At 36.5% G+C, this 20,616-nt stretch overlaps 1 protein-coding gene across 3 annotated transcripts in view; it reads right to left on the minus strand.

Annotated features, from left to right (window-relative positions):
* LAMA2 (laminin subunit alpha 2) overlaps window positions 1-20,616 on the minus strand; it is a 531,387-nt gene that overhangs the window by 178,890 nt on the left and 331,881 nt on the right. For all 3 annotated transcript variants that reach the window (XM_037045779.1, XM_037045780.1, XM_037045778.1), the window contains exons 19-22: window positions 15,380-15,591; window positions 10,962-11,068; window positions 5,645-5,825; window positions 2,346-2,482 (exon numbers count right to left, since the gene is read on the minus strand). In XM_037045779.1, coding sequence (XP_036901674.1) covers window positions 2,346-2,482; window positions 5,645-5,825; window positions 10,962-11,068; window positions 15,380-15,591 — 637 coding nt within the window. The remainder of the gene's footprint in view (window positions 1-2,345; window positions 2,483-5,644; window positions 5,826-10,961; window positions 11,069-15,379; window positions 15,592-20,616) is intronic.

The following is a 20,616-nucleotide window of genomic DNA, read 5'->3' on the forward strand; positions in this document are numbered from 1 at the left end:
TCTACCCTATGTAAGCCTACAGCTGCTAGCTGTTCTTCTGTATCTGCTACTTCAATAATTTTTCAAAGAACTGCCTTTTACCAGTTAACAAGTCTTTATATCCTACTTTCCCTGTTTAAATAACTGGTGTGGTTTGTCTCCTGAGTGGGTACTGACTTGGCACCCAAGTGTGCACCATGCCTCTCTGTGTCTGAATTTGTCACCACACAGTATTTATACTTTGTCACCTGGCTCTTCTTGATGCTGTACTCCTATTATTCTGAGATCTACAGTTCTATGGCAAACTCACGTGCACAGCAACTCGCCAAATTCCCAGATCTAATTCTGGCTGGATCTCACTTTGTGTTTCTCACATGTTCATTGCTCAGCTTAATTCTTATATCCACCACTACTGGGGATATTCCTTCTTCTGCTCCTGCCAAGAAGACTTTACTTATGACTACTCTTTCTAGAATGCATTGCACAATCACCAGCTTCCCATACATCATCTCTTTCCTGCCCAAATGCTTGCTGAAATATTTTCCAAGAGTCTGATATAAAAATAATTGCCAGGCCTTATTTTGGGTATCTTTATGATTAAGTATTTTTTAGGCCTTCATTGCTGTCCAGTAAAAAGTGCCAGATAGGGGATGTTACTAAAAGTAATTTTAGACCTCGAATGTAATTATTTATTATGTTACAGACATGAACACAGTTTCCAAGCATTGCACAAGTCACCATCATCACCCAAGTAACTCATCCTTATAGAATATCAGGTGTAGAATGAGATTGCAAAATAAGGATGGTCGGCTTATTCACTTAAATATTTTTTCCTTGACTCAACCGAAATAGACTATAATCAGAAACAGTAAATTAGGTATGGATGGAAATTGTAATCATACCATACATTTTCAAAATGTCTCAGGAGACATCCTTATCGTTTAACTAAAATATAAAATGTCTGCTACCTAATTTATTGCATAATTCTTAAAGACTAATTGAGAGTACCAATAGATATTGGGACCTTTCAAAAGCAGGAAGGATATCCAGCAAGTTATGGTAAAGACTAAATGAAACCATTAGCCATATGTTTAGATAGCACTATAGTCAACATCAAACCTGAATGATAATTAGATGTAATGTTTGTTCAGCAACGGAGGATTTATGCACTATTCCCCTGCTAGCAAAAGATGGCAGGCTTTCTGTTCTGCTTTAATAAAAGCTCAGATGATGTGTGTGCTCACACCTCAGCACAGAGAAATTATCCATGACAAAAGAAAGGAAAGCTATAAACTCAAATCACTGTAGATTTAGATTATAGTCATCCAAGGTTTTAAAATAAGAGAATTTGTACTTAGAAATATTTGTGAGGGCTCTATAAATTTTTAACTGATCATAATGATGAGGTTATTTGGAAATTTAGATTTTTAATAGTGGTTCAAAGTAATCAAAAGAACTTCAAACCACATGATGGTCAATGATCATAATGGTATCAAATATATAACTCCTTAAAAGAAACTTGGTCTATAATTTATCCTGATTTATAGCTTGGACATTAGATATCAGCTGCAATTTCAGAAGTGTTATTAGAATTTGGCCACATCATTAGATTTTGTGGCTAAATGGAACCCTCCTAAGTCTTCTTATGACTTATTCGTGAGTCCAATGTTAAGACAGACACTTGGAGTCCAAGTGGAAAATGCAAAAAAAGTCATAGAAACTTGTAGCATTGTTCACACTCATCTAAAATTTTGGAATTCTTGAGGAATTTTTGTTTTGCTTCCAAAAATATAGCTTTATAAATCTTCAAACTGGATAGTTACTTCCAGTAACTGATGCTGCATATATTTCTCTAAATGTGAGTTTGGTCACAAAGCTTTCTAAGGTCCATCTATGGAAACAATTGAGAATTTTTCTAAATGAAAGGTTGTTAATAAAACTCTTCAGAACTTCTCAATTATTTATTAGAAACTGAAACCTAGTCATAATTTGAGGGTAATTTGTATAGATTTTTGACAAATCCCTTTAATTAGTTCCTAATTTGCTTGTACTTTGTACTTTGCAAATATAGTTCATTGCGTATAAATGTGAGGCTCTGGCTGTTTTCATTTTATTACATGTTTATTTGTTCTTTTCCCCCCTTTTGGTAGGTATCATGGATGAGGTGGCATAAATGTGTACTTACTTCATTATCTTTCCCACATGAAATAAATGTGAGATATTGATCAATAGCTGCAATCACTCCATAGCAATAGTTCCACATTGTTTTGTAATATATTTGATTTTGAAATGCCCAACTATAGAACTCTACCAACATAAAAATCTTTAAAAAAATATTATCAGATGAAATAAAGTGACGCACTCACCTTACAGCCAGAGACAATGCTGTGGCCCCAGGTACCAGGTGCACATCGAGAACACTGATCTCCAATGGTATTGGGAGGGCAAATGCATCGCCCCGTTGTTGGGTCACAGTTATTACCCAGATGAGAACAGTTACAAGCTTCACAGGTGAAAAGGGAAATAAAAAAGTAAAAATGTGATAGGAAATATGATTTGTTTTGTTTTATTTTTCATACTATAGCTAAGAATCCTTGAAAGTAAAATCTTAACTCATTCATCTTTTATATCACAGTGCACTGTTCAACACACATATATTGTAATTCACTCAATAGTTTCAAAAGGTAAAGCATTTATAACTTTTCAACTATGCTTAAGGAAACAACTGGTGTATCACATTCCATGTTAACTGTATTACCTTATATCTATTTCTATATTTAATTCATAATTAATTTTCTATACTGCATAGATTATTCCTTCTTGTTGATGATTATGATTTGCAATAAAAACCAATAAGCTTAATAGGCTTCCTAAATTCAGTATATGCTGATACACACATATATATATCTACATATATCCTGAGAGAGACACATATATAAATACATATATGCATTTGTAGGCAGATAAGTATATATATATGTATATGTACTCTGACATACATAAATATATATACATTTATAGATAGATAGATACTTTTGAGTTTTATTTACCACCTGCCTTATTTATTTTCAATACATTTTGAATTTTCTATGCTCTGATGCAGTATATGAAGAGCGCAAATTCACCCCACCGATGCACTGTCACAAAGAATGCGGACACAAGATTGAGATCTTCAGAGCTATCCAAGATAAGGACTATATGCGCTTATTACATAATAGTTGACCTAGTTACTGAGTATATTTTAGTGCAGTGTTTCATGTTAAAGAGAGAAAGCAAGAAAAACCAAATAACTTGAATTTAAATAGAAGACAAATGTTACAAGAAACCTTTTAATTGGTTATGTGATGATTAAATCTTTTTAACAAAATACATTTGGGATATTTGATTAAGTTCACATTGTAAGGGATTATAATTATCATAGCTCACAGCATTTCATACCAGCTATGAGAAATGTTTAGCATAATACCCAACATAGGGTAAACACCAAATAAATCTTAGCCATTATTTTTGTTATCATTCTTATCATTGCTGCTAATTTTTAGCCAAAGGATTTAGTTTATATGCACCATTTATTAATAAGTAAAATAGTTCATTTTGTGTTTAAATTTATATGCTAAAAATGTCTTAGTCAGTTCAAATCATTACCTGCAAATAGAAATTCTCTTAGTTGTTCTTTAATGGAATCATAACACTGACTTCATAAGGCAACTGAGTAATTAGCTAGTTTTTTGTTAAAATAAAGTGTGTATCACATGGATAATACTCATATAGAAATAATGATAATAATTATAACAATAACAATAAACACTTACATGGCACTTCTGTGCCAGGCATTCCTCTAAATATTGTATAGCCATTAACTTAATTCTTGCAAAAACCCAGCAAGGTACATACTGTTATTTTTTTTTAAGATTTTATTTATTTATTTTTAGAGAAGGAAAACGGGAGAAAGAGAGGGAGAGAAACATCAATGTGTGGTTGCCTCTTCAGCACTCCGCTCCAGGGAACCTGGCCCACAACCCAGGCATGTGCCCTGAGTCAGACTCAAACCAGCGCCCCTTTGGTTCACATGCCGGCACTCAATCCACTGAGCCACACCAGCCAGGGCTTACTTTGTTTATTTAATAGATGAATTTTGCAGAGGGACAGGGAAAGGTCAGTCAATTAACTTCACATAACTAGTTACCTGTGATGCCACTAAATAAATTTAAGCTCTTTGGAGTAAGCCATGGTCTCAAAATAATGCTATCTTACCTATTTGGTTTTTGTTCCCTGTTCTGTTTTTCTGGGTTAAATGCTACTAAGACTGCATTTCTAAAATGTTCTCTATTTCAATATTTTAAATAGTGTTTTTGGTCTCTTTTATAATTTTTGGTAGTGGATATATTTGAATATATAGCACAATTTCACTAATTTCTATTATGTGAAAATGTTAAGATCTAGATTAAAAAGCAGTGCATTTTATTTTATTTTATTTAAGATGTTATTTACTTATTTTTAGAGAGAGGATAAGGGAGAGAGAAAAAGAAGGAGATAAACATCAATGCGTGGTTGCCTCTTGCATGCCCCTCACCGGGGACCTGGCCTGCAACCCAGGCATGTGCCCTGACTGGGAATCGAACCTTTTGGTTTATAGGCTGGTGCTCAATCCACTGAACCAGAGAAGCCAGGGCAAAAAACAGCATATTTTAAAATTCAGCTTTAGAATTTTTGGTACATACAGATATTGACTTAGAAATCACAGGCAGAATTTTGGAGGGACTACAATGATAACATTTAGAATAATTTATAATGGCTTAATTTATGATCACAACTGTATACTATAGGTGTGATATACAATCTTATCATGGTGCTGAGAGTATAGGAGTATCATCAATATTGAATCAGGGAGTTTAGTAAGCAGAGGTTAGTAGGTTGGAATAAGGGTCAATCCTTATTAGTGGCACATAAATCAATGCTAATGTGCTAAGTAAAGACTTAATAGTTGAAAGTCTTTACTTTCAACCATTTGGTGCTAATTTCTACTCTCTGTACCAGGAGTGTGAGAAGGCTGTGGCTGGACATAGGAGAATACTGCTTGAGCGAATCATGTTAGAAACACCTGCGTGCATTTTCCTATGAACTAAAAAATATCTAGAGCCGATCTGCTTCTTTCTCAGAATATCACAGTTTTCAAGATACATAAAAGTAGATACAAACCTATTTTTCATACCACAGAAAGGTATTAAGTTCCCTGATCTTTCCACCAATTTTGCAATAGGAAAAGGGAAATTTGAACTGTATTAGCCTTGGAATAGAGTTTACACTAAGATAACCTCGGCCCCAGACAAACTGAACGAACATCTGACTTTTACACTGCAGTACTTCAAGTGGCTGGCTGAGGAGAGGTCACAGTCAGGAAAAGACACAGTGGAACTGGGGTCTGCTGATGCATTTGCATCAAGTACTTGCGAATTCAGTTATTTCTAAGGCAGTGTTGCAAATTGCAGTGTATTTTTTTGTTAATTTATTTAAATAAATATATATTTTTTATTAGGTTCAATATTTTGTAGTATATATTTGTTATTGGATACCTCTCCTTTAATATCTGGGAACCTTGTGCAACAAACTTGCAAGACACCCTGACCAGAGAGTGAAGGGGTAGGGTTTAGTCTCCACTGCAGACCTGTGCATCCTCCTTCTTGGAAGTTGAAATGACCATGGGCGCAGTGGTCACACTTCTTTCCTGTCACTCCAGGCTGGCACCAACACTGACCACTGTCGTCACAGTCGAATGATTTAGACCCAAAGGAATTGCAGTTGCAGGGGGCACATCCTCTTGACGACTGTAGGCCAAAGGTTTCAGGCTGGCATTGCAAAGGAAAGAGGAACATTAAATTTAAATCAACTCATTCACTGTAGGACGAGATGCAGAGTACTAAAACATCAGGTGGGGCCGGTGGGGCGGGCGGGGGGGTGGGGGGGTGGGGAGGAGGAGCCTAAGGGTTATGAAGGTTTCCTCACTGACATTATGACAACTGAGTTGTCGTTCAAACTAATGGAACGGTTTTTATAATGTCCAAAGAGAAAAGTTCAATTACTTTGAATTTCATCAAGATAAGGGCAGAATTAGGGCATTATCAGTCAGTCAGATATATTTCCACTAGCTTTTCCCTATACTTCCTAAGATTCTAACAGCACTATGGAAATAAGCTATGGTTGGTCTTCTTATTTTCATTAAAATTTTTATTTGCCCAAAATCCTAATAATCTGCATTGATTACTTTTAGATCCTATGAACATTTTCTACTTGTTAAAAATGGTTTCAATATTGTTACCTGCAGCCTAAAATTAAAATAAATTATTTCCTGTAATACTTGATCTAACATTTTTTACATATTCATAAATACTTCTAATAGTCACTACAGGGCTCACATTATAAATATAATTTGCAGCTTATGACCACACTGAGAAAATACTTGGTTTGACAAATATCTAGATTCTTGGGTTTCATCCTAACAATAACAATTGATTTGTGAAAACATGCATCAAAGATTGGGTAAATAAAGGAAAACTTTTATAGTCTGATGAGTTATTCATATGCATATCTCATCTATTTATAGCAAGTAAATTTCTTTAGTCACACTTTCATTACTAGCATTGACTGACTTCCTTGAAATGCATGTTATCAGACCTAGAGTCACTATAAAAAAATGTTGATGGATTAAAAATTACTCCTATTGGAAAGAGGGAAGCACATATCCTGCTTAAAGTACATCAAGGTTATCCTTTTAAATATAAAGTATGTCACATGACTATAATATTCTAATTTAGCAAATCAGTCTCAGTAATTACTTTTTTCTAAAAATAATTCCTATTTAGAAAATCAGACTTAAAAATTACTTTTTTGGGAAAAAAGTCTTGCTACTCAATGTGATCCACTCAAAGAGAAATGAATAAGCTGCATTATGTTTTTTTGGCATTATTATTATTAACATTATTAAAAATAACTGGTAGGAAAGAAAATTACACTAAAATTATTCTTTTAAAATGTAGCTAGGAATAGTTTTGTATTTAAAATATAAAATAGGTTGAATAAGTTTGATAGCCATTTTATTTAGTATTTACCGATGACTTTATTTTTATTTCTGGTTCTGATTCAGATTTCACTACATGATTAAAGAAAGTGTGCATCAAATGGCCTACCACATGACATTAAAATTAAATTCAATTATATAAAGAAAAAAATGTAATTTTTTTCAAAAAATAATTTAATGTATAATTCTAGATATCTGGCCTAGAGAGAAAACCAGAATTAGGAAAATGGTTAAAATACAAGCATGCCCATTACAATATTATTTATCATAATAAGAAACTATATTTATCATATAGTTTCTTCTATGAGAAACTATAGAAGCACTTGAACGTTCAATGTTAGAGAGAATTTGAATGAACTAAACAGGGATACGTTCATACTACAAAATGATATGCGATCATTAAATTCTGTTTTGAAGCAGATTTAATGACATGAATATGCTTAGTATATAGCATTGAGCAAAATTTCAGAAAGCAGAATACAAAATTATATATACACTGTGATTCTAATTACATACCTATAATGACACACCTACCACTCAGATATACACAGATAGAAACATATATACATAATATAGTAAAATATTTTTAAAGTATCTGAATCACAGAAGCAGTACTTTGCATTTGTTTTTGTTTACTAAATATTCTTGACTTAGAAATCTGAATTATAGAGATACTACTTTATTCATCTTCATATCCTAAATTTTTCTTTACTTAGCATATGTACATACATGTATATACACTTATCTATTTTAATGGGCAAGTTAATAAAATATTAAGTAAATTTCCAAATCATAGTTATTAACAAATTTCAAACTTGATCATGTAAAGAAATATACAAGAAGAAATGTCTCTATCATACTTTTCTGTTTAAATGATGTAATTTTAAAGACTAAGTTATACCAAAGCAAACACTACTAAATTTCAGTAATACAATTTTAACAAATTTTGTGGTCAAAAATGTATTTCAGAGACTAGAAAAATACCCTGAAGTAAACAAATTTAAAGAGTAAATATTCATTGTCAGTAATCAAAATTAATGAGGTGAAGCAAATATGGGAGAGAGTGCCAGTCAATTTCCCTGGGACGTTTGTTGAGCTCCCATAAACTATTCTGACTCGGGATAATAATAACAACTAGAACTTACATACTGTGCTATGTGCCAAGCACTGTTCTAAAGCCCCTCATACATAGTAATTCACTTAATACTCAAGACAATTGGGAGATGAATATAATCACCTTTTTACAGAGTGGTGACACCGAGGCACAGAAAAATCAAGTAATTTGCCTAAGGTCACTGGCTTGCCAGTGGTGGAGTCAGGGTTCCCAATCAGCCAGCCTGCCTTCTGAGTCTGTGCGTTTAACTCACACTTACTGCCTCAGAGAAAATGTGGTCTGAGCACAGTACACTTGCTTTCTACAACAGTGTTACAAGGTATGAAGGGAAAGGGCATGAACAAGAGTTGGATTTCTGATAAATTTACATACTGGAAACATTGTGATTAGTTACTGTGCCTTTCTTTTTCTTCGTGTATGTATTTCTTATTCAAAAACATAATCTCGTGTGAAGATTTCTTTGTTTAATAACAGTAGTGTTAATCCTAGAATTTACGAAGAGCTCTCTGTGTCTGCCTGGACTTTATGCACTGTTCTCAGGACTACCCTGAGACAGTCAGGGAGGCGTCTGAACTGCCCTTCCTGCAAGAGAGCCTGTGATGAGGGGTGTCACTGATGGACACCTTCCACCATCCATTCTTCTGGAGCTCACACCAGGGCTGGCATCTTCTAGTCAATGAGTGATTACAGTAAAGTACTTGAACCGTTTTCCCAATGGCCTGGCCAAGGATTGGGACTTGAGCAGAATGCACCAAACAAGGCTTTTCTACCCATTCTTTCCGTCCCTTTCTCCCTTCACATAGTCAGACCTGCACTGCAGCAGCAGGCTCCCTGCACTCGATATTTCCTCCTCCTTCCCCCTTCACAGACATTAATCTCTTGGCATCTGACTCTTGGCAAACCCAAACAGATGCAATCCCTATGAAGAAGGTCCTACAAGAGATGAAGACACTGAATTACAGGATGATTTAAGGAACTGTTTTGTAACTAGAAGGGGTGAGGCTGTAATTTGACCTCAGGCAGTGTGAAATGGGAACTTGCTTTCTTAAAATGTTTCATTAAAAAAAACCATGTTTTGCTTCTTTACTATGTACTTCATTCTCACTTTCTTCTGTCATCTACACTCAGCTTCCACGCAGGCTCTGATTCCACAATGGCAAGTCTTGTCTCTGTTGCTCTGTGGACTGGCTGCAGAGCTAGCCTTCCCTCCCACCTTCCTCTCTCCCTTTCTCCCAACATCTGTTTCGTTTTGCCTCATGGTATGGGGGTGCCAAATTATGTAGCAGAAAATACGCTACTTACTTCCTGCACATGGTGCATTTACAGTGTGCAAAATGTGTTTCTTGTGTTTGTTGCATCCTACATCAAAATTAGGGTGTGGACACATAACCCGATCATTCATTATGCTGACATTGTCAGGTCAACGGGCTGAATTTTGTTGGGCAAGTTCACTTTCTTTGCTAGATTTCCCTTTTCCTTTTGTTCATTCATAGGGGTGAGCTTGCTCCAATGATGCCTGAGGCCCTTTCTACTTCTGAGATTATAGGTTTCTACACATAAATTTTTCTTTGTTTTCTACACATGCATAGTTAATTGAAACTTGATTAACCTATGAAATCGAATATACCTTTGAAAACATGGGTAGCTATTTTTAAGAGGCAAGGCTTCAGTCAAAAGCTGTCTTGTTTTGGCATTTGCAACTGGCACACTTAGCAACCATTTTTTTTTGGTAAAATGGCATCAGGGATTGTCAGCCACAGCACACAGAGCATAACATGCTAGGCAAGAGCCATGCAGCGCTTCTGGGATTACCCGAGCTGCGGGCCAGTAGGCTCCCCGAGGGCACCCGCCGGAGCGGCTGGAACCCCACCTCTGGGGAGACCCCAGCACCGGCTGCGCTCTCCGAGGATGCTGCTCCTGCCGGTGCACCTGCCTTCCCAGGTTGCACTGTTTCCCTACGAAGCCTGGTTTACAGACACATCTTCCTGCGGCATCACACTGTGGTGACACAGAGCCAATGGGACTGCAGTCACACAACGCACAGAATCGTTTCTCTGGGTCCCACCACATATCCAACTTCAAAAGCCAAGAGAAACATAAAAACAAACAAAAGAAAGAGCATACAATATTATTCAACAGATAGAAGCAGACAACATTTTCATACTTCCCACAGAAAGGCCCGTGTGAAGACATCTGAGAAAAGCTTGTTTCTGTTTACCAGTCGAGAGCACCACAAATACATAGTTATGTGAGAAGTGGTGCAATTCCACTGCTTTCCCAGAGGAATCTCAAGGTCCTGCCCTGCTGAAAGGAAGGGCAATTTGTTCAAGAATAGAGAACAAGAGATTTTTATTACTGTTTCACTTTAGCCAAGGGATAGATCTAAGAACTACTGGAACTAACATCTAAATGATGGAACTAGAACCAACAGAAGGCTGAAAGCCAAAGGCATGGCACATGTTACTGTACCCAAACTGTAAAGGCAAAGGAAGGAATATTTTACTCTCTGTAGGCTGGAGAGCAAATTTATATCTTATTTGACTCAGAAACATCTGAAGTACAGTAAATATTGCACAAATTTACTGCCAAGGAAATACAGGTTGAAGGTCAAATGCTCGTGCACAGCGAATTTTGTTCCATTCTGAGAAGCCGTTTCAGTGATCACAGTGATTTCACATATAGAATTAGATGACCCGAGCCTTTCCTTCAGTGCACTAAGGTGCTGTGCGTTATCGAAAGCTGATGAGACCGTTCAAGGCAGCAGTAATTCACCACTCAGCTCCTACTTTTTACCTTGCATCTGTCACACCGCTGGCCCAGCACGTTAGCTCTGCATTCACACTGTCCTGTCCTAGTGTGGCAAATCTCAGAGAAGGAGCCATTGGCATTACAACGACAAGCTATAAAGAGAAGAGAGATCAGTCACTGGCAAAAACATTCTAATAGCCTTCATAGGCTCGTTACATAAAAATATCCCCAAGATGGTAACATGGGCAACAATCTTTTAGAATAGAATGTTTTCTGACTTGAGAGATGATCTGTCAGGCATTACACCATTTGATCCTTACAAGTCTATGAACTGTGCTAGTAATTCATGTAAAGATCTAGCATAGTACCTGGCACATATATGGTATTGAAATATTAATATTGTCATTATTATCCCAACATTGAGAATGAAGACACTGAAATTCAAAGAGGCCATCACTTGTACAGGCCACAGGATTGGTAGGTGATATAGTTGAGTCCAGAACCTCAGTCCTGCAACTCCAGGTAAATGTTCTCTCAATCACCCCTCCATCTGTTTCATTTCTTCACAGATACATTTGTGTAACACTTAAAATACTATAAATCCCATTTTAAGTAATGTATATTAGCTTTATAGCTAAAATAATTGTGAGGTATTACCAAAATTAATAGCACTGACAGGATAATATTAATGCCATTGTTAATAAAACAGCATTAATTACTTTTTAAATTTAATAATTATTTACTATGTGCCTGATTTGTATTAAACTCAAAATATGAACTTGAGGATAAATCAATATATATGCATTTATGTGTACACACACATATACCTTTAAGATTAAAAAGTATGTAAGATAAAAACATTATTTCAAATGTACTAGGAATATAACATTAAAATTTATAACATTAAAAATTTTTTAAATAATTTTTACTTTACAACTTCTATACTATCTCCAAGGATAAAAAATTACATTGGGTTTAAGTCATCATTTGTCATTTCTTTGTTATGAAGTTGGTTGATATTATTCTGAAACATATATCAGTCTAAAAATTAAGTAATAGATTACTTTTCACAAATGTAATAGTAATGAATAGCTTGCTCGGTACTCTATGAGTATATTTTCAATGGTATATATGATTGATACCAGGATAAAAAATGTAAGGGGGAGGTGATATGGGGCTTAGATCATTCACAGATGGTTTTGGTAAATGTTCTATAACATTTCATGTTTCTGGATACTTGAACCTGAGTATAACTTACAAATACATTATAAACAGCCACTCCATCAGTTTATGCTGTTATTCTGGTCATCTTGTTTCAGATTCTACTTAGTTTTATTGCTTTCCTAAAAACCGATTGCTTTCTTGTCCATAATCTGCCCATCAGTGTCTGTCAACTCTGCAGCAATGCGTGAGTGAGTGAGTGAGTGAGTGAGTGAGTGCGGAGGACCTGGCCAGTCTGCAGCCTGGCGTTTTCCGTAGGCCGCAGCTCAGGGAGAGTCGGTATTGGGGTGTGAGAAAAGGCTGAAGAGAATGTTTTCTTTAACTGTCCATTTCATTTGAATACAGGAATCACTGTACACACTTGAATTTCTTTATGAAAGTTTCTAGTGTATGTTACACATCGATGTTTTTATATCTTAATAGTTTAGAATTTAGAAGTCGCTTTTTCTTAGAGTGGGAAATATAGGATTAAATTGACCAAAAATTGTCATCCTAAAAATAATGAAAGCAATACAGATTTTTAAGTGGCATTTTTAAATGAAATGTGTGACATTAATGCCTTCCTTAATTAATAATTATTGGCAACTTGAAAATAACAAAAGCAATATAAGGTTTTAAGGGGAAGTTTTAAAGAAATGCCTGGCACTTAGATACTATATATAAGCTTTAAAAGCAAGACATTCCTTTGCATTAGTGTACTTTTCATGGACAAATCTAGGAGAATCTAAAATAATGACTTTCCTTCTCTTGAGGGTTCCCATCTATGCATAGAAGAGGTATTGTCTCTATAAAAATTATCAAAATAGATAACAAATAAGTTTCTTATATTTTTATCTTAAATACATACTGAGGAGCATTAAAAACCATAGTTATGTCTATTGCTCATGGCAAGCAGTATAAAAATTGGTGATGATTCAAAAATATTTTCATACGATATTCTTCTATGTGTTCTTAAGGCTTCATGCTACAGACCCTCGATTTACCCAGACTTTCTGTTTAACCAAGGACAATGCAACTGCAGAGGAGGCCATCTTAGCCGCTGCTTAGATGTCAGCCAACTGGTGATTACGTGCAGTAGCTTGTTTAAGGGAAGGATCTGCAGTTACTAATCTCTTGCAAACACCTGCCAACCTGTATTTTTGTCTTTATTCCCATAGAAATATTAAAGGCTTTTCTTCCTTTTCTAACTCCTGACAGTGTAATTGGTGCTGACAATAGTTTCACGCCTAAAGTCTTCTTACATTCACTAATGTTCTGACCCTTAGGCGAGCCACTTGAGGATCTTATTTCCATTTCTGCCAAGAAGGTGTAGCTATCTGACATCTGTCCTAGGACAATTGTAAAGGCTTAAGGAAACAGTAGAGGTACATTTAGGTTGTGTGGCATTTCTCTAAAGCATTTCAGGAAAGCTTCAGTGAAAATATCATAATTAGAGATCCTGAGTATAAGGTGATTTATAACTCCTGGCATAAAACAGATTTCTCTAGGGAGAATCTTAAGAAATTTCAAAAAGGTAACGTGGCATTTTTGGTGAAGTGTTCCACAGAGACTGTTCTGCATTGGAGATTCAGATCTTTTAGACATTCTGCCTTCAGACCAGTTTGGGGCAGTCATGGTTTAGTGACCGCCGTTGGTTTTCTTTCTGCCAATAAAGTCTTTATTAGTTACACGTTGTCTTTTTAAACAGAGTCATTTTTTTACAAAGCAAAAAGGTAAAAGAAAAGAAAAGTTAAAGGATCTCAGATTTTTGGAGGGACTTACTGGGACATAGAAAAACAGATTCAATAAATGATTAACACAGTCCTAAAATAAGCAAACCATGGATATTCACGACCACCTCAAACACTACTATTGAAAAGGCTACCCCACATGAGCACCCCAGGCACCAGGCAGTTCCTTGGATACTGTCTGCAGGACAGGTCTTAGACCCCACAGAAAACTAGGACCCTTTATGCAAATGAAAAAATGAGTCTCAGTGAGGCCAAATGACTTACCCTGGCTCACATACTAGAAAGTGCAGAGCCTCCGTGATGTGTTCGAGTGGGACAACTTCTTAAGCTCCTTATGATTTTACACAGGTGCCATAAACCCGCAGTGTTTAAAACTGAGCCTACTGAAAATCTGCCTTAAAAATCATCGATTTACAGATGATACTAATAAATGCCCATTGTTCCAGAGTGATTTGGTTTTGATTCAACAAACTGTCATCTTCAAATGACAAAAAGCTGGCACTCATCTAACAAATCTATAAAGAGAAAGACACCTTTCTCATTGACATGGGCATCCTACCAGGTCTTCAGAACTTACAAAAGGCACAATAACCGAGACTAGATTCCTAGTGGTTTCTATATTTTTGCAGTTCCCGGGACCTCATGAAATGGTTGGCCAACTCCTTTCTTAGCCAAAGCAGCTGGCAGAAGTAAGCTGTTGGGCTGATACTTGTGCTGCTTAAGGATTATGACAATAGATGAAGCTGATGGCGACAGGGTAAAGCACTTGAGGGCTAGCACAGACTAACATTCCATGTCATTCTCCACAGCAAAGCCCCCCTTGCATAGTGTATTAGCACCATGCAAAGCTTTTGCAAATTCTTTAAAACCCTGTGTAATAGAGCTGAGGAGGGAGAGATGAGGCCGGGAAGTACTGACTAATAAGAATGAAGCCCTATAATAGCTAACTCTGTGGAAGGGTAACAGATAACGTTCTATGTGTACTCCTAAGGTGAAGGTTAATCACTTAACAATGACAAATACCAGTGCGTAAAAACACTGGCAGAATTTTAACACCTATGATGAGATGTAAAAATGTAACTTTCACATATGAAAAAAATACAGATTCACAACTACTGATGGATACTATTAAAATAATATGGACAGATAAATTTATGATTAAACTTGAGGTAAACAATAAAAAATAACTAGGTCTTACCCATTTTCCAAATTCTTCTTTTTTTTTCCTGTGGACATAAGTTTATTTTAAAATCTTTGGTCCACATGCAAACAGAAATATGTGTATCATGTGAAAAACAATGGTATTTCAACAATGCATCAGCTTTCAAATGATGTACTATATCAGTTAGTAAAAAATATTTTAGGATATGCAGACTCTGTGTATAGGCTGTGCACCTATCATGCATGTATCACACATAATTTACTACTCTCCAATCCCACGCAAGAATTCATCAGCCACTTTGATGCACAATGCATCAGTTCTGTCAGGGGCATCACTAGTTCAGGACTTACGTTGACAGTTCTTTGCATCAACTGCGTCTCCAAAATATCCGTCAGCACAGAGCTCACAGTACCGGCCTGTTGTACCTGGCTTACATATCAGACAGGCGCCAGACAAGCTGTCACAGCTGCCAGGGATGGAGAAGTCAAGGTTGTCATTGCACTGGCATGGCTGACATGATCCTCCGCGTACAGAAGGTTGTCCAAAATAGCCTTCTGCACACCTAAGGTGAAAAATTTCATCAGTCAGTATTTGGGAGAAATTAATGAAACCCATTGGGGTAATGTTCTACGGTTTTCACACTGCCTCTCTCCCAGGACATGTTTTCCTTTTCTCCAATGCAAGGTGATTAAAAAATGTTTTTCCACAACTGCAGTGTAGATACAAGATGAAATCCTGCCAGCCCCACTAGTAATTAGATTTCAGCAAGAAAAAAAAAAAAACCTTGTTACTGGCACTGAAGATGAGACGGAAGCATAATAAGAAATCTGCTCCTGGCACTCGAGAGGAATCTGGGTCCACGTTGGAAAGCGTTTGTAGTACAACACGTGGCATGTATGTACTCCAATTGGCTTTTTTCTGCACAAATGTGTAAGGTTCATGTTTCCTCTTTCTGTTTGTGTTGCAGCAAGAGCTTGTTATAAGAAAACAGGCTCACAAAGAAATTCAGTAGTGAGAATTCAAAATTTACTAAACAAAAAATTATCATTCAAAAGACCTCATTATTATTTGTGTGGAAGCCATGGGTATCTCTGACTTAATAATAGGTTTGTATATATTTGCATATCCATGCAGAAGCAGATTTTCACTGCAGAACCTTTACTGAGACACACATGTGCCTGTACATTACAGTAACACGCCAAAAGGTAATGCTGAACAATGCCCACAACTCGTATTAGCAAACTCTAGTTTTTTTTTAAAGGACTACATACTACTTTAGGTATTATTGGAACAACAAAAGTTTATTTATGAAGCATGGCAAGAATTTCAAAAGTGAAGTATCAAAACATCCTTTTTCATGTTACATTTTCAATTGCTACTTCGTGTTACAGATGCACAAATACATCTTTATTGGAAACACCTATTTATATTCTGCTCTGTCTTCTCTTTCAATTGTTTGCTCATGCTTCCTATTAAGCCACACTTGGCAAAAGAGAAGCAAAAGAGTGTATCTGAAATCTTATGGCCAGGCTAGCTCTGTTATTTGTGCTCTCTTAGCAAAATAAATAGTCTATTTCAGCAAGGCTCAAAATTGAAGTGGAGTAAAAACCATGTGGAAGAATATAATTTCTATAGTATGCTACTTTATACTACTCAGTGACTCACAGATGTATGAGTCATTGTATTGAGAAATGCTCTCTACCACTGGAAAGAGAAATGGTTTAAATCCAGTACATCACATGAGGATACTTTAATATCACAACAATTATGGCACTAAATCATTACTTTGGTAAGATACATTGATTATTCTAAGTTTTCCAGAACATTTATAGATGCCATAATAGTCTAGCAGACTTAAACTTTTATCATAAATTTTAAATGAGATTGTTCTTTAAATTATATTCACAAAATATTTTGAATATTATGAATTGCCAAAGTCACTGTATAAATATACTTGTGGGTGGAAGAACATTGCCACCTACAAACATAACTTCTTGTTAATTATCTTTTGTAAGACATGAACTAACATTTGAGTGCTTAAAATTCCCCCATGATCACTTCAGGGGTACCTTTGACAAAGATAATAGAAAGATCCTTTTAAATTTTAACTCAATTCTTCTTGCCTCACTTGATATTCAGAGCTTGTAATCACATCCACATATATTCACATCTCATTTTGTTTACCATTAGGAAGTGACTTTGCTCCACTAGAATAACAATATACAATGATCATTATCACAGCCAACAAAAACCCATTATTTTCAGCTCACTTTCCTCAAAATGAGTGACTACCCTCAGCAGAGATGGTATTATATAATATAACCTGCAGATTTTTCTTAACACAGATACCAATTAGTAAGTCCAAAATTCTCCCACTCTGAGGTAATAAAAAAATACCTCAGTCCATGAGAAAATAACTATAATTAAATAGAATAACTGAAGAAGCACCTAGAAGCATCTGCGTTTTCTTTTGTGGTAGGACACATAAGAAAACTTACTGAATACACGTGATAGATAATTTATATGCCACTTTATTGAAAATGTGCATTCAGGTTTTATTACTGATGCATGTATGTGTATGTATTTCTACCCATACAATAGGATTCTTACATATTTATAAAAAGTTTCAATGGAAATTCAGAAGTGATTCGAGGGTCAGTGAATACAACAGTGCTAATCACATAACTTTTATTAGTAATAATAGTGTTGTATAGTTTGATCCAGTTGGACTCAGCTAATAAAATTTAGTGTAAATCACAGTCCTTTGGACCTTTTCAGCTTCTCAGAATTTCCCTCCACCAACATTAGTTTTAATTTAAAATCTCAAGTCCTCTCATTTCCATGTGCAAAGTAGAATGAGGACTTTTTTTATTAGAAAAAGAGTTTACCAAATTCCTTGCTAGAGAGAAACACCTTGACATGACTAGTCACTGTTCTTTTCTACATTTGTTCATTGTTTTAAATTGAAGTTACAGTATTTTAGAAAAAGACCCTTTAAATGTAGATGACACTCAAGCTATCCACTGAAGCTTTGGGTGTTTCTATTGATGAGTTAGGAACAATCAGAGAAAGAGAGACAGAGATAGAAGAAAGGAGAGATGGAGATGATGGAGATAAAGGTAGACATAGAAAAATGACGCAAGTGGAGAGAGAGAACGATAAGGAGAAAGCAACGCTGGGGAGGCTTTCAGCTCCCTGTACTCTGCTGTTTCTTCAACAACATTTGCCTGAAGTCTGTGCCCTGTGTCTCCATTAGCTCTGGACTGAAAACAGTGCTTTAGTCTCCCTACGCACATTAGCAAAGCTCTTGCTTTTTTTCCTTCCCGCCCTTCCTCAAACATCTACTGAGCCCTCTATATGCTACTAATATGTAAATAAGGCACAGTCTTTATACTACGGTCCATGAAGAAGAAAGACATGCTTAAAATCGTGACACTGAACTGCTAGAGATAAGCACAAACTGTTATGGAAGCACAGAAAAGGGCAACCAACTCAGACTGGGATTAATTAAAAGCACTTTCAGGATGATAGAGCTGAATTTTAAGAGTCTAGCAGACAGAGGAGCGGAAAGGATGCAGTATTCCAGGCAGAGGGAACAGAACTGGCCAAGCCATGGAGTAGTGGCGGCTGCAGTATAGATGTAAATGGCTTATCATCTTCCACTTGGCTGAATCAGCTAAAGACTACATATAGGGCGTCTTTCTGCAAATTAGAAAAGAAAAATGGCCTCTCTGGGCCTATGGAGAAAAATGAAGAGAGAGTAGACACAGCCAGGTACTGAGGCACAATACAGCAGGTGTGTTGGCAAAAAGAGGGCACACTGGATTTGACCCCCTAATCTGTCCCTGACTGAGTCCTTCTATACAGTATGGAAACCATGAAAACACACAAGTAGCCCTTTGAAACCTCCCATGGAGTCACAGTTTGGCTAATAGTATAATCAAGTTAGTACAGGTGTCTCTGTTGTTTGTTTTTTTCCCCTCTAACCCCATGTTCTGTACCCAGGATTGAAGGGCTCAGGGAGACTGAAACAGTAGAACCTCACCAGCACAGTGATCAGGTGACAATTAGACTCGATTCAGAGTCAGGCATTTCTGAAGTAGAGAACATCTCACTGGGGTTTCAGAATTAAAATTGAAAAAAAACAAAAAAGAATTCTTTGACAATGAGTATGAATCATGCCTCTATAGGCAACAGAATAGCACTCAATATTTTGTCCTATCTTGTTTTACTCTTTCTTCTTTTCCATGATTTTTCTTCATTCTCTCAATTCAAGCAGCAAGGTCATCTTGTAGTATGTGACGGAGTAAAGGGATCAGACAGGAAGGAAAGAAGCAGCATGGGAATATCTGGGATTTCAGGCTCTACAAGTCACTATTTTTATGAACTTGGCACCTCCTCCTTCAATTCAACCCCAAAGAGAAAATGGGGTGGAGGTGGAAAGGCAGAAGAGGAGTAGTGAGGAGAACTGATGGTTGGAGAGTCCCAGTGTGGAATGAAAGCAGCGGAAGAATGAGCCCTGTGCCCCCTGAGTAGAGTGAAAAGAGTGGATGGAGTTACTAGACCTGAAGGGAAAGTAATCAAGAGGACATGGCAATGGGAGAGGTCAGCAGAAACATACCTGGATTAATTACTCAGGGCTGGTTGGCCCCACTACATGTCCATTGCCCAAAATGCACACTCAGCCACATATGTGTGCACATGTGAGTGTGCATGCACACACACACTCAAGCCTTTTGGTACTAAGTATGCTTGTTAGAACTTGGCTTTAAGCCCAGGAAGTGGGAAGGGGAAAGGAAAAACTTACTGTTTAAAAAAAACTGAGATATAATTGACATATAACATTGTATAACTTTAAAGATTACTTGACAGATTATGTTCCAAGGTTCTCACGGCTTCTCCCTGTGGCTAATTAAGTACAAGAATAGAAATTAAACTGAGATAAAGAATGTAAAGTTTTAACTCCTGCTCACCTGAGCTGTACTCTGAGATGTGTTCTTACAGTATCAGAAAAGCAGGAACTGCATGGTGACATACAACTTGAAAACGGTGAGTTCAACACATTGAACACACTTCCTCACTCCAGGATGCAGCAGACTTTTAACATGTTAGTAGGTACTTCCCAGGCTTTCGTGACCCCAGCACTCTCATCCAAGGACATCTACCACTTGGGAAAAACTGCTTTGGTTTCCCAATGCTGATTTTATGTAGATGATGTGCATAACCTGATTACAGCAATCACTTACAGAATAGTGCTGATGATGAGATTTCAGTATTTCCTCCTTACCTGAACTCTTATTCCCCTGCCCTTCTACTGAAGCCTATACATTTCAGACATGTTTCTCCTGAACGTTTTTGGACCCAACTAAGGGACTTTTTTGGTTATATAAATACAGAGATATGATAAACCTACGTGTTCTTGGAAAATCCTAATCCAAATTCTTGCTAGGAAAAATACACTACCCATCCTCTATACATTAATCATTGAAGACTATTTTTGACTGAGAAACCTGGAGATTAGATATGCCATTTGATAAGCTGCATAGGAATGTTTCCATCTTTCTTTACCCAGGTTAGTAAAGACTTT

Source organism: Sturnira hondurensis, unplaced genomic scaffold (assembly GCF_014824575.4).
Source record: "Sturnira hondurensis isolate 20B ecotype Veracruz unplaced genomic scaffold, ASM1482457v3 Scaffold0004474, whole genome shotgun sequence".
Lineage (NCBI taxonomy): Eukaryota > Metazoa > Chordata > Mammalia > Chiroptera > Phyllostomidae > Sturnira > Sturnira hondurensis.